This window comes from Lycorma delicatula, chromosome 3 (genome assembly GCF_047948215.1).
Source record: "Lycorma delicatula isolate Av1 chromosome 3, ASM4794821v1, whole genome shotgun sequence".
NCBI lineage: Eukaryota > Metazoa > Arthropoda > Insecta > Hemiptera > Fulgoridae > Lycorma > Lycorma delicatula.
In genome coordinates, this window is record NC_134457.1 from 176143153 (window position 1) to 176162931 (window position 19779).

General features: G+C 28.7%; 1 protein-coding gene across 1 annotated transcript in view; it reads left to right on the top strand.

The window, feature by feature from the left end:
- The first annotated feature begins 5368 nt into the window (after nucleotides 1-5368).
- The window catches only part of LOC142321041 (uncharacterized), a 21954-nt gene continuing 7543 nt past the window's right edge, over nucleotides 5369-19779 (top strand). The window contains exon 1 of the mRNA XM_075359042.1: nucleotides 5369-5556. Within this exon, the coding sequence (XP_075215157.1) occupies nucleotides 5457-5556 (100 nt within the window). The 5' untranslated portion in view covers nucleotides 5369-5456. The remainder of the gene's footprint in view (nucleotides 5557-19779) is intronic.

A 19779-nucleotide genomic window follows, 5' to 3' on the forward strand; every position in this document is an offset into this window, starting at 1 on the left:
TTTGAAATACTTATTTTATTCTTTTTTTCATTTTAATCATGTATAGGATTATTATATACTATTTCTCTAAATTTATTGTTATTTACTTACTTGGTGAAATCTATTCTAAAGTTTTGTACCTAATGCAGCCCAGGTTTCAGCTAAATCTACCACGCAGTAATTGCAATTTTTATTGTGATGGCCTGTCATGAAAAACCAATTTTATTCACAACCTATGTAAAATTTTGGATTTTCTGTTCAAAATGTAGATGTAAAAATATTTATGAGGTATTTAGTAATACAAGAGTATGTGTAGATATGGTAGCCAATATAGCAAAAATGTCTTTGAACATAGCAGTATTCCACCTCACCACGGAAAATAATACCACATAAAATAAATTATCAATGAAATTCATAACCTTGTTAAAATTTGCATGACATTGAAGCGAAGCTGCAAGATAATGATGAATATAACAAAAGTGAAGTTTCTGATAAAGATGAGGAAGAAATTCATTTCAATGACTACCAAACGGATTTAGAATAAAGTAGTAATGATGATGAAGAAGATGATAAAAATTATGAATCTGATGCCAATAATTTTTTTTTTTTGAGTAAGGTAAGAGCATGCAAGGCATAAAACTAAATGTGCTTCCCTTTGAAAGACTAAATGTAAAAATATTTTGGAAAAGTTACCCATGCTTAAACTATGGTGCAGGTACATAATGAAAGGAATCTTATGTATTTCAGTTGTTCATTAATGTTGATACTGTAGAGATTGTTATATGACTTACAAATTTATTTGTTAACAATATTCATTACTCAATAGATGATAAAGACACTTCAAGAAATGAAATGCTTGTTCTATTTGTTATTTTGTACTTGTTAAAGGTGGAGAAATTAAGTGATGTATATGTAAATGATGTACAGACACATAGTGTGGAAAATAATGGCATTCGTGAGTCCAAAAAGATTTTTATTTCTTTTGAGGTATTTTTACATTGATGACCAAAGCTAAAAAATGAAAATAAACATAAACTTGCAGTTTATTTTTTTTAGCAATTTAAATGTGTAAGAGATGTATACTGAAGGCATGATGATGAAGAGATTCAGCACAGGAGGAAGAAATAAATTGATTTAAGGCTCACAGATGACATGGTCTTTTTTGGAGATAAAGTGTAAGTTATCCAACTAATACAGTTTCAAAATAGCAAGACATTATGACAATATAGAATAGGGTAGGAGACAATAAATGAGTGAGTTTTTGTACAATAGAAAGAAAAATTTAACTAGTAAAACATAATAGGTTATGTCGGCAATATTGACAGAAAATTGCATAAAGAAAAGAAATAAAAACTAGAGTAGCAGAGGCAAAGTTAGAGTTAAACAAAAAGTAACAGTTATTATTGATAAGATGGAGTTAGACTTCAGGAAGTGATTAGTGAAATGTACTTCCTTATAGATGTGAAACATAGACAGTAAAAAAAAGGAGAAAAGAAAAGTTAGAGACAGTTGAAATATGGTCTGGAGAAGATTAAAGGACAAAGAGAGTGATAAGTGAAGATTAATAAGAAGAGAATAGAATCTAATCAGAACAATTCAAAATATAGAAGCTAACTATTTGGAATTTACAATGAAAAGTGAAGATATTGCTTAAATATAATTTCTGTTAAGATTTCTGAACATTCTAGGTAACTACCAACATCACTTTTACCAGTTTTTTTTTGGTTGGATGAATTAACCACAAAAGGCTTATTCATGGATATGTGATGTTTGCAACAAATAAAAAATTGCAAGTTTTGCCAGGATATTAATTAAAAACTTTCCAGACAGATCAAGATGCTTTCCGGTCATGAAAGTCTATTAACTGAAATGTACAGTTTTAAAAAATAAATTTATATTTTATTACTTTTCATTATATATATATTTTTTTAAATTAATCATTAAACAGTGACTATACAAAAGTTTGTAGAAAACATTGTGATTTAATTATATACTAAATAATAAAGTAGTAATAAAAATAATTACTGATTTTTATTTAATTTCAGTCAGCTAAGCTCATCAGTTTCTGTTTAATCACATTAAATAGTACATAATTAAATTTATGGGATTAATTTTTATGAATCTCTTAATTAATTGCTATGAATTAAATTATTTTTAAATTAGAAATATGTTTGTTCATGGATATTACAAAATAAACAATATTTATTTATTTTTTCTAAACTAACACAGCTTATGATTAATTAACATAAAATTAAAAAACTTTAAATCTAAACCTCAAATAATATATGATTTTAAATTTATATTTTCTTATTTCTATATAAAGAAATGGTGTGGCAAGTGTGCACTGCTATTGTTGAAGTTCTTTTGTGGAAAAATTAGCGATATTATCTTGAAAGAATAAACTTATCAAAAAAAAGAAATTAAAAATCACAAACAAAAAGCAAATTAAAAAAATTAATTTAATTATCTTATTCACAAGGAAATAAATTCTTAAAAAGAGTAAACTGGAGAAAAACGTAAATGAAGGTAAATTGGTAACTGGAATGAGATATTGTGCTGAAATCCTTTAAACCGGTGATTCTTAACCTTTTTAAGCTCCATGACTCCTCCCAAAAAGTAAAAAAAAGTATATATATATATATATATATATATATATATTTAATGACTATTTCATGACTCCTCCCAAACCACAACCCAGTGAAGTCTAGTTAAAACTATTTATCTTTGTTGATAGCAACGGGTATGAACATGCATAAATGGCGTGAGCAAGCCAGCAATGCGTGGCAAGCATGAGCAATTTACTTATTCCAACTTGATGTTTGGTCTGCTTGCATAATATTCGCTGTGAGAGCTTCATGTTTGAACATTCATATGATACATTTGAATATGTCATGCTTTCAGCAATATAAAAGAGGTGTAAGGGATTGCAGAACATCAGTTTAGTTTCGAATGCAAAGTGTGTGTCTGCTGCCTTTATTTAACTTATAAATGCGTAATTCATTGAAAATAATAAATATGGAGGTTCCTTTTTTTTTTAGTGTGCGGTCTAAGGTGTAACTATTTTTTTAAATTACATTCTTATGCAGAATGTATAAATTTGTGAAAAAAACTGATTCAGCCATCTACATCCAGTGAATCAATTTGTAAAAAAGGCAAGATTGAACAATGAAAGTTATTTATATTATGTTTCTGGCCTCATTATATGGAAGGCCACAGTGTGTTGTTTACTTTCCAGTTCGTTATTACTTCCAGCCTTCGATGAAGGCATGAGGCTATCAAAATTAGTTCGACATGTGGAAACTAACAAAGTGATCATAAAAGTGAACCCTTGGAATTTTTCGAAAGAAAATTACACACTTTGAGAAATCAAGAGCTTCTATTTGTAAATCAAGCTGCACTTGAAGAATAAATGTACACTTGAAGGATTTATCTCGTAGCCTTAAGAGTAACCAAGATGTCCAAACCCCATACAATCGCAGAAAATCTCATATTCCTTGCTGCAATTGATATGGTCAGTGTTTTAACAGGGGTGGAAGAAGCAAAAAAGTGAAAAAATTCCAGTTTCTAACGACACAGTAACAGGGCGAATCAATAACATTGCTGCCGATGTTCGCAATCTTATAATTTAGTAAGTGAGTTCAAGTGAATTTTTTTAGTATTTAATTTAATTTATCAACAAATGCGGCAAACATTCCTCAGTTTTTATGTTTTGTGAGATATGTGTAGTCCCTCGATGGGGACAGATCATCAAAGAAAATATGTTGCTTTGCAAATCAATATGTGGTCATGCAATAGGGAAATGTCTTTTTAATGTTCTTTATGAAGCTACTAAAAACTATAAGATAGATTGGACAAAGTGTGTTGCAATATGTAGTGGTGGTGCAAATGCGACAACAGGAAAGAACAGTGAATTTCTGAAAAAATTGAAAGATCGTCTTATACCAAGGGGGAACGAATGCATGCTTCCTTCACAGGCATGCTCTTACCACAAAAAAATATGACAGAAAATTTTTTAAAAAAATTCTTTGCAAAATTTTAAAAATGGTTAATTTTATTAAAAGTCTACCATTATAGAATAGACTGATTGCTAAACTGCAATGAAATGGAGAAAAGAAAATAATTTTTTTTTTCCGTACAAAACTCAAATGGTTATCGTGGGGAAAAATGTTAGCCAGGTTATTGGAATTGCGAAATGAATTAATATTTTTCCAGAATAAACAAACTCCATTCTAAATATTTTTTTAAATATGTAATTGGTACATATTGCTGCTGGCTTTCTTAACCAATGTATTTTTGCATTTAAAGAACTTGAATGTCAATTTACAAGGACCTGATAAAAACAATTTATTTGAGACATGTTTTCATTAAGGATTATTGCCTAATGAATGTCTGGATTATACGACTTCTAAGCAAACATTTTGATATGTTTCCACTCACTTATTTTAAGAAAAATTTGGATGAAGACACTTATTTCACCACAGTTTGGATAGCATGAAGATGCATTTGCGTGAGCAAAATCTTTAGCTGGCCGAGCATTTCCCGGAAGATAACAATGATTTCTTGAAGATATGGGTACTGAATCTATTTAATGAAAACGTTGATGCAGCTGCTGTCATTTGAGATTCACGATAATCTAATCGAAATGTTTACCTATAAAACGTTACTACTACAATTCACATCTGAAGATTTAGAGAGGTTTTGGCTTACTCGTCGAAGTGAATATGAAAATTTAATCACAGAAGCAATAAAAATATTAGTCTTATTCTTCGTATCCTACCACTGTGGAAAGTGTTTTTCGTCTATGGTTGCGATAAAAACTAAATGTAGAAATCGTCCTTTATCACTTGAAAACAATTTGCTTTTGTGTGTTTCTAACATAAATAAATAAACGTGTGGAGAAACTTTTAAATGAAAAACAAACGCAGTTGTCACATTAATTAATATTTTTTACATGTGAGGCATTCAGTTTCAAAACTGTCCTTACCCGAAAGTTAGTTAGCCGTAGGTTATAAATCAGTACGCATCTCTAAATCTGTTACAGTAGAAATCATGTTTCAAAACTACGTTTTCCTAATTTAAAAAAATATGTTTAAATCGACATACATGGTTGCACCAAAACGTTTCTTTTCACGTCACATAATTTGTAGCAAAAATAATTTTCCCATGTTCTACGTACTGGATTTTTTATATTTTATTTTAAATCTGTCCTTTTCTACATTATAAAACTAACTTCAATATAAAATACGAAAGTATTATTTCGTATCAGTACAAGTTTACTATATATTAAGTAAATAATGAAATAAAATTGTTTTTACTATTAAAGTAATTATTTTTATTTTGTTGGTACAACAGAAATTTTTAAAATTTGTTTTACAGCTGACTTGTTCGTTTGTAGGCGGGTTTATTATTCAGTTTAGAATTTGGTTTCAGATTTTGATAAAAATAATGTAATATTACTTAAAGGAAAAAATTGTAGAATGGAGAAAGATGTAATAATTGAATATGTTACAGATCTAAACAGTAGATATGTAAAAAGACAAGTTCATACATGGAAAAGAAAAAAGCAAAAACAGCTAGGTTAGCATTTCAGATTATTTTTCTTAATTACATGGAATAAATTTCAGTTCTTCAATCTTATATTTAAAGTAGCCATTAATATATATATATATATTTTTTTTTTATATTCTAGTGAACTTCCTAATTCCTGGAGACTAATAACTATTGATTTGTGCAGGAATAAATCCAAGGCTTTGCCAAGTAGGGTAGCATGTAGCCATCTTACAAAAACCTTTAAATGTATGGCAATTGGTATGCAAGATAAAAAGCGGTTCCATCAGTCTTCTAATAAAATAGCCCAAAACGCTGTTATTTTGAAGTTTACTTCTCAGTGCATCCAGAAACGGAAGTCTCGAGCCAGAGTACCCAACAGTTCTAGAATAATGTTTGCCAATAAGTATTTTATTCAACCCAAAAAGGGATCAACACAGGTATGTGCCAGCTAGTTTTTGTCAGTACTTAATATATCATGGTTCAGGATACAGAGATGTGCAGAACAAGTTTTAAATCATGTTCATTCATCAAAACAAAATACAGGAGACAGACGATATAAAAAACGTAGAGAATCTGTAATTGAATTTATAAAAACTTTAAAGTCAGTTGAATCTTGTTATTCAAGATCAATAACCACATGGCTCTATCTCCGTTCTTGGGCATTAGGAAGCTGTGGCATACATATAATCATAGTCATGATACTCTTTTAAAAGTGAAATATCACTATTTCAGAAACATTTGTGTTCACAATTTCAATATCAGTTTTAAATCACCAGGAACAGACAAATGTTCTACTTGCATACAATTTCATTCTCAGATTAGTAAATCTGTTTGTAGCAGTGATAAAAATGATTTAATTCTGAAATTTAGAGTATACAAATTAAAAGCGAAAGCTTATTATGACTAATTGAAGTAAGACAATGATGGAGTACATCTTGTTTTAACATTTTATTGTCAAAAAGAATTAGTACTTCCGACAGTTCCAGACCAGTCGGCTTATTACAGCTGACAACTGTACCAGTACAGTACAATTTTGCTGTGTATTGTGGTAAATCAAAATCAATTCAATATAAAGATATTCTAATTGTTTACTTGTGGTTGGAAAATGAACAATACAAAGGGGCCATTGAAATTACATCTGCCATTTTTGATTCAATTAATATTGTCAGCCTGAACAACATATAGATTATTCGCTTTTCTGCAGATGGCTGTCCAGGACAAAAAAGAAAATCAATTCTCATTGGTCTGTTGATGAAATGTGTTTCACACACATCCAGCTGGTTTTAAAAAATGTACAGCAAATAGAAGTAATATTCCCAGCAGTGGGACATTTTTTCTGCCACTAGAAATTTGGCAGAATTGAAAACATCATAAAATATACAGAAATTATTATCAGTCCTGAAGAGTATAATGAATTTAAAAAAAAAAAATAATTGGTTCTGTAAAGGAACTAGGTTCAGATATTTCTGTAATGGATTGGAAAAATGCCTTTCAAGACATTTTAAAACCTTCAGTGCACAGCATTTAAAATTTTCTTTAAGCAAGAGATTAATTTTATCAAAAAATTAAAAAAATTATGTTTTAGTCATGGATGAAACTACTTATAAGGCTGACACTGGAGTTCCTATGTCTGTGCTTAGGTGAGGAAAGTCTCTAGGTAGCCTTAAATTAGTTCAATTGCCAAATAAAGTTCCCGTTAAACAAACTACATTAATTATGTAGACAAACTTTTGAGTAAACATTTTGACATGAGTGGAGAAGTATTGATGACCTTAGTCTACAAAGGTGTGTTTGATTATCAGCAGAATGAAGAAATAATAGTACTAGAAGCCAAGATACACAGAGGAGCACATGATCAATGATGAGGATTATTTAGTTGTGTAATGTATCATTTTTCCTCTTTCTTAGTATTTTTTTCTTTAAGTTGTTTTACTTTGTACTATTGCTAATTTTTGATCAAAATTCTTTGTAATGTGTCTATCTTTAATATTACAAGTATGTTAATTTAAAAATTTTGTTAAAAAAACAAAATAGGTGTCATAGATTTTTTTTTAACTATATTATTTTGAAAATAAAATGACAATTTAAAAAGAAGAGAATTAAGTCAGTAGTTGTTGCTAAAGAATTATCCTTTTCCATAAGTTTGCAGCAGAACTGTCCTTATCCAAAATACTTATGTAAATATTTCACACAGTTTAATACTAAAACATTTTCTACTAACATTTTGAGAATTCTTTAGCTAATTTTTTAAGTAATAAAAAGGTTAAACACAATAACATTATGAGAAGACATTACAACATTATGAGAAGGTTTTTTTGTCATTTCCCAAAAAAAAACCCTTATGGTAGATAAGGGCAGTTTTGAAACTCGCCTTATGTGTACTTGTAAATGTATGTAAATTGTTTCAGTTTTGAAACTCGCCTTATGTGTACTTGTAAATGTATGTAAATTGTTTATAATAAATGAATTTATTTCTCATAAAATGACTACATTGCTGATTATGTGTAAAGTTTTAGGCTAATTTCGCAACTCCTCACAACTAATAGTGCATTTGACCATTTTTAAAAAAGTTTTTTACATTTTCCTCTGTCTTATGGTTCTTTTTTTTAATGTCATACTGTTATGTTAATTAAATATTGTTTGTATTCTTGCCTTGTTAAATAAACAATGAAAACTGAATTGTTTCAGAATGATATGTACTTGAAGGAAACATTTGTTTTTTAAAAAATTGATTTTTTACTCCCTCACATCAGTTTTTTTTTTTTTGTTAAACCTCTGAGACCACCGTTAGGTATTGCTTCAGAGGATGAGATGAATAACAATTTTTGTAATGTATGAAAATGCCATGCCTGACTAGGATTTGAACCCGGGACTGGAATGGCATTTTCAAATGCTACAAAAATTGTCATTCATCTCATCCTCTGAAGCATTACCTAACGTTGGTCCTGGAGGTTAAACAAAAAAAAAGAAAAGAAAAACAAATTGGTTTTGTTCAGACTAAAGCTAACATGTAAACCAGTAATAATAATTGAAACTTTATGATGCCGAGTTATACCAGAAATATGAACAATCAAATGCTGGTAAAATATAGCCAGTTTTATTTGTTTTTAGGCTGCAATGGTATACCAATACAGCTGTTATTACATATTTTCAACGGTGTTGCTGACACCTTATCCACTGTTGGGTATATCACAATAAGTTAATTTAGCTGCTTTCATTTCTGTTTACATTTGTATTAACATGTCATAGTCCTAACATGATAAAACAAAATTGACCATTAAAAGTTAATTTTATACTGGCTATCTTCAATTTTCATAAATTTTCTAAATTCTTTAGAAAGCAAGTTGTTAAAATTTCAGTACAAGCCTGAAATTTTAACAACTTGCTTTCTAAAGAATATTTTGATTACTTTTGATGATATTAAAACTACTTCATATGCCCACAGATACTCAAATTTAATTAAATCTGTTTCTAAAGAAAATTTCACATCTTCCTCCAATGTTGCTTAACTTAGTGATGGAATTAATTTATATCTCTTTGGTAGTTGACATTCTATTCTTTTTTGTGTGGTTTTATTTTAAAGAAAATTAATGCTTAACTTTTATGTAGCTAAAATTAAGGTGAGGGATACAGTTTATACGAGGGTTCAAGCTCCGATCAGTTGCAAAATAAAAACCTGTGCAAAAATCGGATGAAACTTTGTGCAGCATCTCTAGTATGGCCTTCAATCACGCCATGTCACTTCATTTAGTTCTGAACACGCAGCTAGCACGTTAACATGTCTACAACAATAGAATCTCCAACCAAGTGTGAAGTGTGTGCGGTAATTCAATTTCTTCAGGATGAGGAGTGTAATGCAGCTGAAATTCATCGACAAATAAGTAATGTGTATGGTGAAACTTTAATGAGTGACAGCAAAGTGCGACAATGGTGCAGGAACTTTAAAGCAGGACGTACAGATGTTCATGATGCAGGCGGTCAGGGAAGGAAGTGAATGTCAACCGATGATCTCGTTGATTGAGTGGATGAGGTAATTCGAGAAAATCGTCAGTTTACAATTTCTGTATTGAGTGATTCGTTTCCTGAAATTTCAAGGTCAGCTCTACACCATTGTGAGTAAGAGACTTCAGTACCGTAAACTGTGTGCGAGATGGGTTCCCAAGATGCTGTCCGACCATCACAAAACAATGAGATTGGACGCCTCCCTAACATTTCTCCAGCGCTACCACAATGAAGGAGAAGATTTTTTGAACAAAATTGTCACAGGGGATGAGACGGGTCCATTTCGAAACTGAACAAAAGAACAATCCAAACAATGGATGCATTCTCATTTTCCAGTAAACCAAAGAAGTTCAAGTGAAACTTCTCCAACAGAAAGTGTATGGCTACTGTGTTCTGGGACCGGAATGGAGTTCTCTTTGTGGAATTCATGGAATGTGGCATGACCATCACTGCAGCCTCATACTGCGTGACTCTTCAATATCTACGAAGGACAATTCAGAATAAGCAGAGAGGAATGTTGTCATCATGTATTGTCTTTCTTCATGACAATGCTCGGCCGCACACTGCAGCTGTAACAAAGAAGCTCCTGCTCCTGCAGCATCTTCGTTGGGAAGTGTTTCATCACCCACCATACAGCCCAGACTTGGCTCCATCCGATTTTCACCTCTTTGCTCACATGAAACGCTGGCTAGGAGGACATTTTGGCATAGACATTGAGCTGCTGACCAGCGTAGAAACATGGCTGAAAACACAGGCGGCTCCGTTCTATGATGAGGGTATTGGAAAGTTGGTATCACGCTATGAAAAATGTCTAAATCTAGCTCGCTACAAAGATCACTAATACATGACAGATTTGTGCTGCTACCCTATTCTGCAAATCCTATCAAAAGAGTAAAAAAACTGGAATTTAAGTCAACATGTTAATGTAGATTGAACTTGAAGTTTAATAAAACAGCTGCCAGAAGATTATTCTATTAGCAGCCAGTGTGTGCTTAACATTCTGGGCTACTCGAGAATAAATTCAGAGATTCTAAAAAGATAAAAATTGTTTAAACATTAACTTTGAGCATTATTTTGTTTACAATATCCACTTTCTGTGGAGGATACTAGAAAAAAATAGATGTTAAGTTAAAAATTATAAAAATAATGTAATTGTTGAAGAAAAATTATTGTACAAGGTAATTATTTAACAAAAGACTATCATAAGATAGAAAGGCAATATGAGATGAAAAATTTGAATGGTAACAAGTTAAGACTATACTAATTGTTGTGTTAGAATAATGTTCAGACATAAAACATAAGTTCATTTATTTCAAGAAGTTCAGTTAAATGCCGTAAAATAAAATTTCAATTCAATGGAAAGAGCTACTTCAAAACTATAACATATTGAATTGATTAGTAGCCAGATAATTAAACTTAGATAATAAAGATTTAAAAAAAAATTAATTATTTTTGTTTTATATATTTATATTATAAAGTTTTATTTTATTACTATTGTAATAAAATATTTATGGCTGTGTAGCAAAACTTGAGAATACATAATACAATCAATAAATCTACTTATACAATTTTAAAAAAATAAACTTTTTTGTGTGAACATCAGAAAAAGTATTATAAAGTAATTTTATTAAAGTGTTAAAAAGTATTTAATCAAAAAAAAAAAATAGATGATTGTTTTACAAAACATATGACCATGTACACATCCGCATGCGTGTGCATGCAGCTATATATATTTCTGTCTTGCTCATCTACTGTACTTTTTTCTGTTTTTACATATATAAAGAGATTATATTTCGAGAAATTTCACTACATGAAATTCTGAGTTAAGACATGTTATTTTAGGCTTTACAGCTGTAATACTTTTTTCAGTAATTTAGTTAGTTGTTAACACTGATAATCACAATGTTAAAAGGAGCATTTTACATGTCATTTGTTTCTTTTTTTTATGGTAACCATTTTTATTATTATTATTATTATTATTATTATTATTATTACTCATTTCATAATCTAATTTATTTTTTTTAAATTTTACTTACTAATTTTTAATGTGAATTATATTGTTTCTTACATCAATACATCATATGTGTTGGTCACCAAAAAGGGGAATGCTCCAAGCATTGCTCAACTGATCTTTTGAAATACTACAGTCCTTTGTTTGTGTATCAGGGTGTGCACTTACTTTTTTCTTGATGTAATACACCCATCAAGTTGTCAGAGGATTTTATTGCTTTGTCCCTAGATCAAATAATTCATTATCATATGACATTTGTGTAATATTCAAAGAAATTTGTATTAATACTTAGTATAGCAAACAACATACATCCTGACTGTGTAATGGATCTACTTTGTCTATAAAATCAGAAGTTGCATTCTGAGATGGAATAGGGCATAAAACTATAACCCCAAAGTATATTTTTGAAATATATTACGTCTGAGTTAACAAAGTTAATTTACATAGGAGGTGATACAGTTTCCTTCAAATTTATGAAATCAATTCATGTGGTTAACACTTATTAGTGACTAATGATAAAAATCTGTTGTAAGTATAAATTTAAGTAAAACAATTATTTTAAGTTAGTTTATAATGAAAGTTACTACTGTTAAGATTATTGCTAAATATCTCAACATCTGCTACCATATTTATACTCTCTACTGTTTTCCTCTTTAAAATGAATTGGACAGTAATTCAGGTAAACATCTTCACTACTAGTTTGAAATTACTTTTGATTATACTTCTGGTTCTTTTGCAGTCTTTCTGACTAAATTATCATAAACTGTTTTTAATATTCCGAATAAATTCAATACTACAGTATATGGCAATTAAAATGTTAACTTTCTAAAGAATTCTAGTCTTGCAACAAATGAACTATTAAGTCGCTTTGAGTTAATAAATTTAAATATTTCAATCTTCCTGCCTACTAGAATTACAAAAACCTGCATTAGAGAATATTCATCAGTCAATTTACAAAATTATTGACCAATTTCATTATAAACCATATTTCTAAATAATGAAAAATTGACTTTTAACTTTCTTTAAAAGCACACCATATTAAAAAAATTTCATTATAGTTACAGGAAAAAATTATCTACTGACAGCCATTTTCAAGTTTTTGGAAAATATTCTAAATTCGGAAGATAATAAAAAGATTCCATTTTCTATTTTTGAAGATCTCAATAAAGCATTCAATTTATTTCCACATTTTTTTACTGGTGAAAAAATTATTAGCTGTGGTATCCGAGGAGCTGCTTACAGTTGGTTAAATTCAACCTTACTACTCACTGTACCAAGTAGTTGAAATTTCATCTTTTGATAAGAATGCACATGTAAAATTAAAATCCTCACTTCAAGTTGTAGAAAATGCAGAGTGCCTCAAGAAGTATTGTTCTCGGTCCCTTGCTATTTTAATTTTACTAATGACCTGCCACAGAATTTTTAGTCATTCATTGCAACCCTTTTCGCAGATGAACAACTGTATATGTGTCTGAAGATAATTATTTAAAAGGAATTGAAAATTCTACTATGACAACTCAAAAAATTATTAACTGGATAGATTTTTTGCTTCTCAGGTATACATAATATTATTCCTGATTACATGTAAAGAATTTTTATTAATGATAATGATAATATTTCTCTTGCTCACAAAATGAAATTTTGTTTTTGTATTTTATTCGGTGAAAATTTGGGATGATTGAATTAATTTTGTTTTAACAAAATCAAGTCGTAATGTATTGTTCTTAAATACCTTAATAAAACACTAAGCTAGTCATCATTATTAAATATTTATTTTGTTAAGTATAATGTTATCTCCTTGGGGCTATCTCATAAAGTCAGAATGAGTTTTTAAGATATAAAAATGGGTATCTGATGTTAGATTATCATCTGCTTCCGTAAGTATGATGAATCGTGAAGACTCTTATTAAGAGAATTAAATACTTGTCTTTGTGTTTGTAATTATGAATCTGCAATGTTTGCTAAAAAGATGGTCTTATTCTTAAAAAATAACAATATCTACCTTTACCAAACCAGACAATGACTCCTTTTGTATAACTCAACATGATATTTCAGGTTACAGAAAGGGACTTATTATGCTTCCATTGACATTTTTTGTAAATTATAAACTGTTTGAATAATTTTAACACCAATTTATTTAAAATACAATTAATAGATTTTCTTTTATCGAAAGAGTATTATTCTGCTGGTGAATTTTTAAATATTACCAATTAAAAACAAAAAAATACAATATAACTGCATCCTGATCAATGAGTTGCCTACTTAAATATGAGCTCAGATTAATTTTCAGTAGTGGCATCTGAATTAATGGTGAATTATTTTTTGGTAATTTTTTATTTTTAATGTATTTGCCTTAACATTTTTCATGTTGATATTTAAATAGTTAATATGGATTTTTATTTAAACATTATTTTTATTGTTATAGTTTATTTTATATTAATGTGATTTATATAATGTATTTTTTATATTTTATCAGAATAAAGATTTATTTATATATCATGTTAATAAAATAGAATTAGAAGTTGGAGTCAAGTGAAATTAGAATAAAATAAAACATAAAAATACATTGTAAAGTTAAAAAAAAACTTTTTCAGTTTACAATTTAACTGTTTGAATTCGGCATCATGTTGATCTCAAATAGTACCGCAGTGCCAGATACTTGATTTGGCACTTCAAATATGAAAAATTGACTCTTGATAAAAATATTAGGAAGAAATGCAAAAAATTACTACCAAGAATGAAATAAGCTCTCTAGAATGGGAAAAGCATTACTTTTATCTGCTCATTTATAATGTCAAAAGAATAATTTCAGATCATTTAAAAAGTAACGATTAAAATTCAGAAATTTTTTTAAAAAAATTAATGCACATATTCTAGCCAATTGTTTTTGAAGTTCACTGAACATCATAATTTTGCTGACTATTTATCACTACACTAAAATAAAATACACTAAATAGTGAAGACTACAAAAAGAATTCTTTAATTGTTATAGTAGATCATTTAATTTTTTACCTAAAAAATTTTTCACTTAAGATATCTGGGAAAACTTACGGGACCAGTAGAAAAAGGTTTGTTTATAAAATAAAATAGTCATCAAAATTCTTTCATTTGGTGAAAAGTAATAAGAGTTTAACAGCTATAAAAAAGATAATAAAAATATGTACTGTTCTGATTATTTCCTTTTTTGAAGTTGCGTAAAAAAAGAATTATAAAAGAATATAACAGTTTTTTTTTCTTTTATCACTTTTTTTCTTTATCACAATAATTTATAATGGTCCTGATTGCAGTAGTAAATTGTATTTCTGAATCACCTAGCAAGGTGATAGATGATAGATGCAACAAAATCCTTGCTTAACAAGCAAGCATTTTAATGTGTATTTAAATATATATACATGTGAAATTTGAATTAGACCAGAAACAACATTTTCTTGTTTAACTTATTTTGTGAAAAAATTGTTGAAGCCAAAGCTCCATTTTTCAGCATTCAGTGACCATTTTTATACAGCACTGGGTATAAACAAGTGCTTTAGGCATTTGATGTAAAACAAAAAAAAGTTTATTTCAAACCTTTTCAAAAATTTTTAAAAAATCTCAAGCTTAAAAATTAAACTATTCTTTACTTAATTATTCATAACATTTTTTTTATTTTTCACTTTGTATTCTAAAATTGTTATAAATTTTATTGATATGTATATTTTTAAAATTGACTATTGAATTTTAATTACTGCTATCAGCATTATTTTATTACAAAAGTATTCAGCAATATTTCATTACAAAAGTATTCAGCAATATTTCATTTTTTATTGTAGATAATGATGTAGTGATTTAAAGTAGAATTTAATCAATATCTACATTAATAATTATTTTATTTTTTATTGAACAAAAACGTTCAAGCAAAGTTTCCGTAAGACCTTTATAAAAAAAAAACTCTAAAAGAAATAAAAACTAAAAGAACTATAATTACACTGGTCAACAAAAATTTAATTAAATGGATGACTTTGTTTATATATTTTTAACATTGAATTTAGAATATGAGCTCACTATTTACCCTAATGTCTTCATTTTTCCCTGAAAGGTACACACATATTAAAAACTCACAAGTAAATTGTTCAAAGCAATCAAATACATGGCTCTCCTTAAGTTATCTATTTTTATAAATTTTGAAGTCAATAATCTTAGCTAAAAAAAAAAAGAAAAAATACTATTTTTGCTAAAATAGTTACCTCACAGTATATAATCTCATTTAGATAACAACTTCATATAATTACTACACTAAGTGAGCTGAAGGTTTGCCCCTGTCTTTGTCAACCAAACTGTTGGCTAACTTCTGTGGGATGACTGAGCAGGGGTTTATTATTCTGTCTAACCAGATGATATCATCTGATACTAGGTAATATGACACATTTGTATATAAAATGCAAAACAACAGACCAGCATAAACAGTATAAATAGACTAGCATAAACATAGTGTACAAATAGTACACTAGACACAGCAGTTTGCGAGAAGTAAATTTTCAGCTTGCATATTATAACTGTCATTGTTATAACTATAACTATAACTATATTATTACTAATGTCATTGTTTACTAATGTTTATAAGTTTTTTTATTAATATATATATTAATAATGTCATTTAAAAAATGAACATTAATAGTTTTACAGTGAATTTTATTTTGCTTCTGTTAAGTGCTTTGTTTTCTTATAAACAACCACCATAACAGTTTCTTGTGTTTTACTATTAGTGTACAATATCAAAGCTTTATTAAATAAGGGCACCATGCCAATCCAGATTATTTGAAGTAATCCATAAATTTGAAAAAAAAAATTGAGAATTGTTCATCTTCATAATGAAAATAAAAATCTATCATTATTTATTGTTTATACAGCATATGAGAGAGTCATATGGCAGCATGAATTCTGTATAAAATGATACAATATAAAGAAGTGTTCGTGCTTCATATGCGGAGATCAAAGAGCAGTTTTTTAATAGGACTTAAGTTTGGATTCACAAATTCTGCTGCATTTTACTGTGGGATAGTAAATAATAAGAAAAAAATTATTAAAATAAAGGAACCAAAAGGGAGGATTTCGTACTGAAAAGAAACATATATGTTTCTTTCATATATATTACAGTACTGTAAAATCATGTAAACTTTAAGGAATTGTGCATCCACCATTAAAGATAAAAGTAGGCAGAAAATAAAATTATTGATGCAATGGATTGTGAAGTCAAGGCCTAAGAGAACATTCTGAAGATAAGTAATGTAAAAAGTCAGAGAGTTATTGGATCACAGAATGGCCATAATTTTGTAGGTAGCTAATAAGGAATAAAAACTTTGAAGGAACTTGAATGTCACCTAGAGAGCAGCAGGATGAAGATTATTTTAAAAGGTTGTGAAAAGTTTTTCTGGAAAACAGGAATGAATGCTGAAAACCACAAAAAGTAATGACAAATAACTAATTAAATATAAAGTTTTATTTATATGTATGTATATATATATATATATATAAGGAGGAAGTATATCCCCAAAATTCATTTAGATACTTTTCTACAAAATTCTGAAAATGTGATTAGGATATGAACGCTTGTAGATATCATGCTCACAGGTAACTAATGGAATAGAAATTTGGACGTACAATACAACACCAAGTAACTGCAAAACATATTAAAATAAATATGATAAAAGTGTACATTTTATTAAATAATTCTCGAGAAATTAAAACAATAAAATTTTTAATGTATGTAACTAAAAAATCCTGACATCTAGAAATATTTGACTAACAGATTTGAAGTATCACAAAAAATCATATAAGACTCATCCAAAATGATAAGTTTAACACTAAAATTATTAAATTTTATTGACGACTGATTTAAGTTTTTATTCTAAATAATGAATTTATTAAATCCTTATTGAATTATTGTAGAATACAAAAAGTCATACTGTAAAAAAATTTATTTGCTGAGACTTTAAGTTTTTGAGCAGTTGTTGATTTGTATTAGTTTTTGATTTTTTTTTAGTTTTTAGGTTTGGACATAGAAGCATATCATGATAATGTTACATAAAATCATTATTAGGCTTTACTTAATTTATTTCATATTAATGAGTTAATTGATTTCATTTTAATTCAGTGTTTAATAATAAAGTACCAATTTTTCTCCTGCTTCATTACGGCTTTTATCTTTTGCCCTGTTATTTTGTAATGAGAGCAATTGTTACTTTCCCATCTAGATAGTACTATAGCTCTAGAAGGGAAAGTATTGTAATCGGTCCAGTTTAGACATATGTAGTTTTCACCTGGATCTTGACGTTTTGACACCTAAGGAACCCAAAAAACTGGATGGAAATTTTCTGGATGTCTCTGTGTTTGGTGTCTCACACCTTATATCTCCAGAATTACTGGACCGATTTTGACCAAACTTGGTCAGATTACTTCTATACATAGGACATTGATGCCATTCAATTTTCAACTTAAAAGGTCAGGGGGATGAGGCTGTAGAGCAAGGTCACCCTTAGTATCTTAAAATTTTTTTTAGTTAAGGTCGTCATTTTCTTAAGCACATACGTTAACAATTAAAAAATAATACTTGAAAAAATCATTTTTTGCAAAATTGCACTCACCCCAAAAAAATGCTGTTGTAGTCAGTCATCTGTTATGTTGTGACTTCACAGGTGAGCGGTAGAATGAAATAAATGATAACATTTAAAGTGTAAAAAAGTAACAGTATGGCCGGGTCTTGAACCGGATCACTTGGTACCTGGTATGTTAAGCCTCATGGCTACACTAGTCCGTCGACCATACAAGTGAAATTCGGGTTCTATGTTAAGTTGTGAAATAACATTAGTTTAGTTAGTGCCGACCATCGCCGCTAGTTCCTACCCAACTGTGTGAATTAAATATGGTATCCATGCACACTTTTGTTAGAATCACTGAATTAAACGAAAAAAAATTATATTTAAGTAAAATGATAAATATTTTAAATTTAAGTTGTGTGTGCAAGCTGTGCCCTCAGAAAAAACTGAGTTGTCAAATTTTTTTTAGTCAGTGTACTTTAAAACATGAGTGATGAAAATATATCGTACTAAAAAAATTATATACAAGTAAATTAAGTATAAATTTCTTACATCATTGTTCTGGTTTAAGTAATGATATTATGACGGACAGAGACAAGTCATAGAATTATGATTTAAAAGTTTAAAATAGGCTTGAAGTTATTATAATCATTACATTATTTGTAGACATGTTATTAATAATAAAAACAAATAAAATACAGTAACCAATTTTAGATGGATAACGTTTTTTCTTAGAACAGATTGACAAGCATGCCACTTCATTCAGTAGGACTAAGCCCAAACTATAATGTTGTGTTACATCTCTATCTCTATGTATAACCAAACAATACAACAGTGCTGAGTTCCTCATGAATATGAACTTCGTTTTATTGACTTGTAATAAGAAAAAAATAATACAAACCATAAATAAAAATAATTTACTACTAAAAAGACTTACCTCCGGTAGGTTAGAAAGCTCTTTAATGTAATTTTGAATTTATAATTTCACCTATTAAGTGGTGTATAATTCGCTGCTTCACAATAGAAATGCATGTCTTGAGTCTCTGTTTGAATCCAGCTTAAAGTTCTCTTGGTTACAATTAAAGTTTTTATTATTAACAATGTTGTAGAAAAGTTTGAAAATACTTGCTAATTAACAACTGTTTTTTTTCTTAAACTTCATCTCTTGAGGTACTAAAGAAATGTTTTAATGAAGTTATTTTATGAGTTAAAAAAATTTCTGATAATTTTTAAAATAATAGGCTTTATCTGATAGAGAATTAATTTGAAAAATACTTTCAGTTTTTCTTACTGTTGGATGAAAAACAATTTAAGCCAATTTTCTTACTAACATAAACAATTTATTGAATGATTCTATAAAATTACTGTGTTGAATTGAAAACTATAGTTAATGTAATACTTTGTAATGTTTTATACACTGAAGAATGCATTACAGTTGCAATCAATGCAGCTGCTTTTCACAGTGGTATGTACCATGATGTTGAAAAACGTTTTAGACATAACAAATAGACCTGAAAATTGACAAAAAAAAATTTTCACTATCTGGCAGGTAAGTAAGAACAGTGGGAATGTTCATGATGCATATGTATGCATCATGTTGGATGATGATACATGGCCTTCTGTAGGACAAATACTATGATGTTTTGCATACAATATGTAGCACTG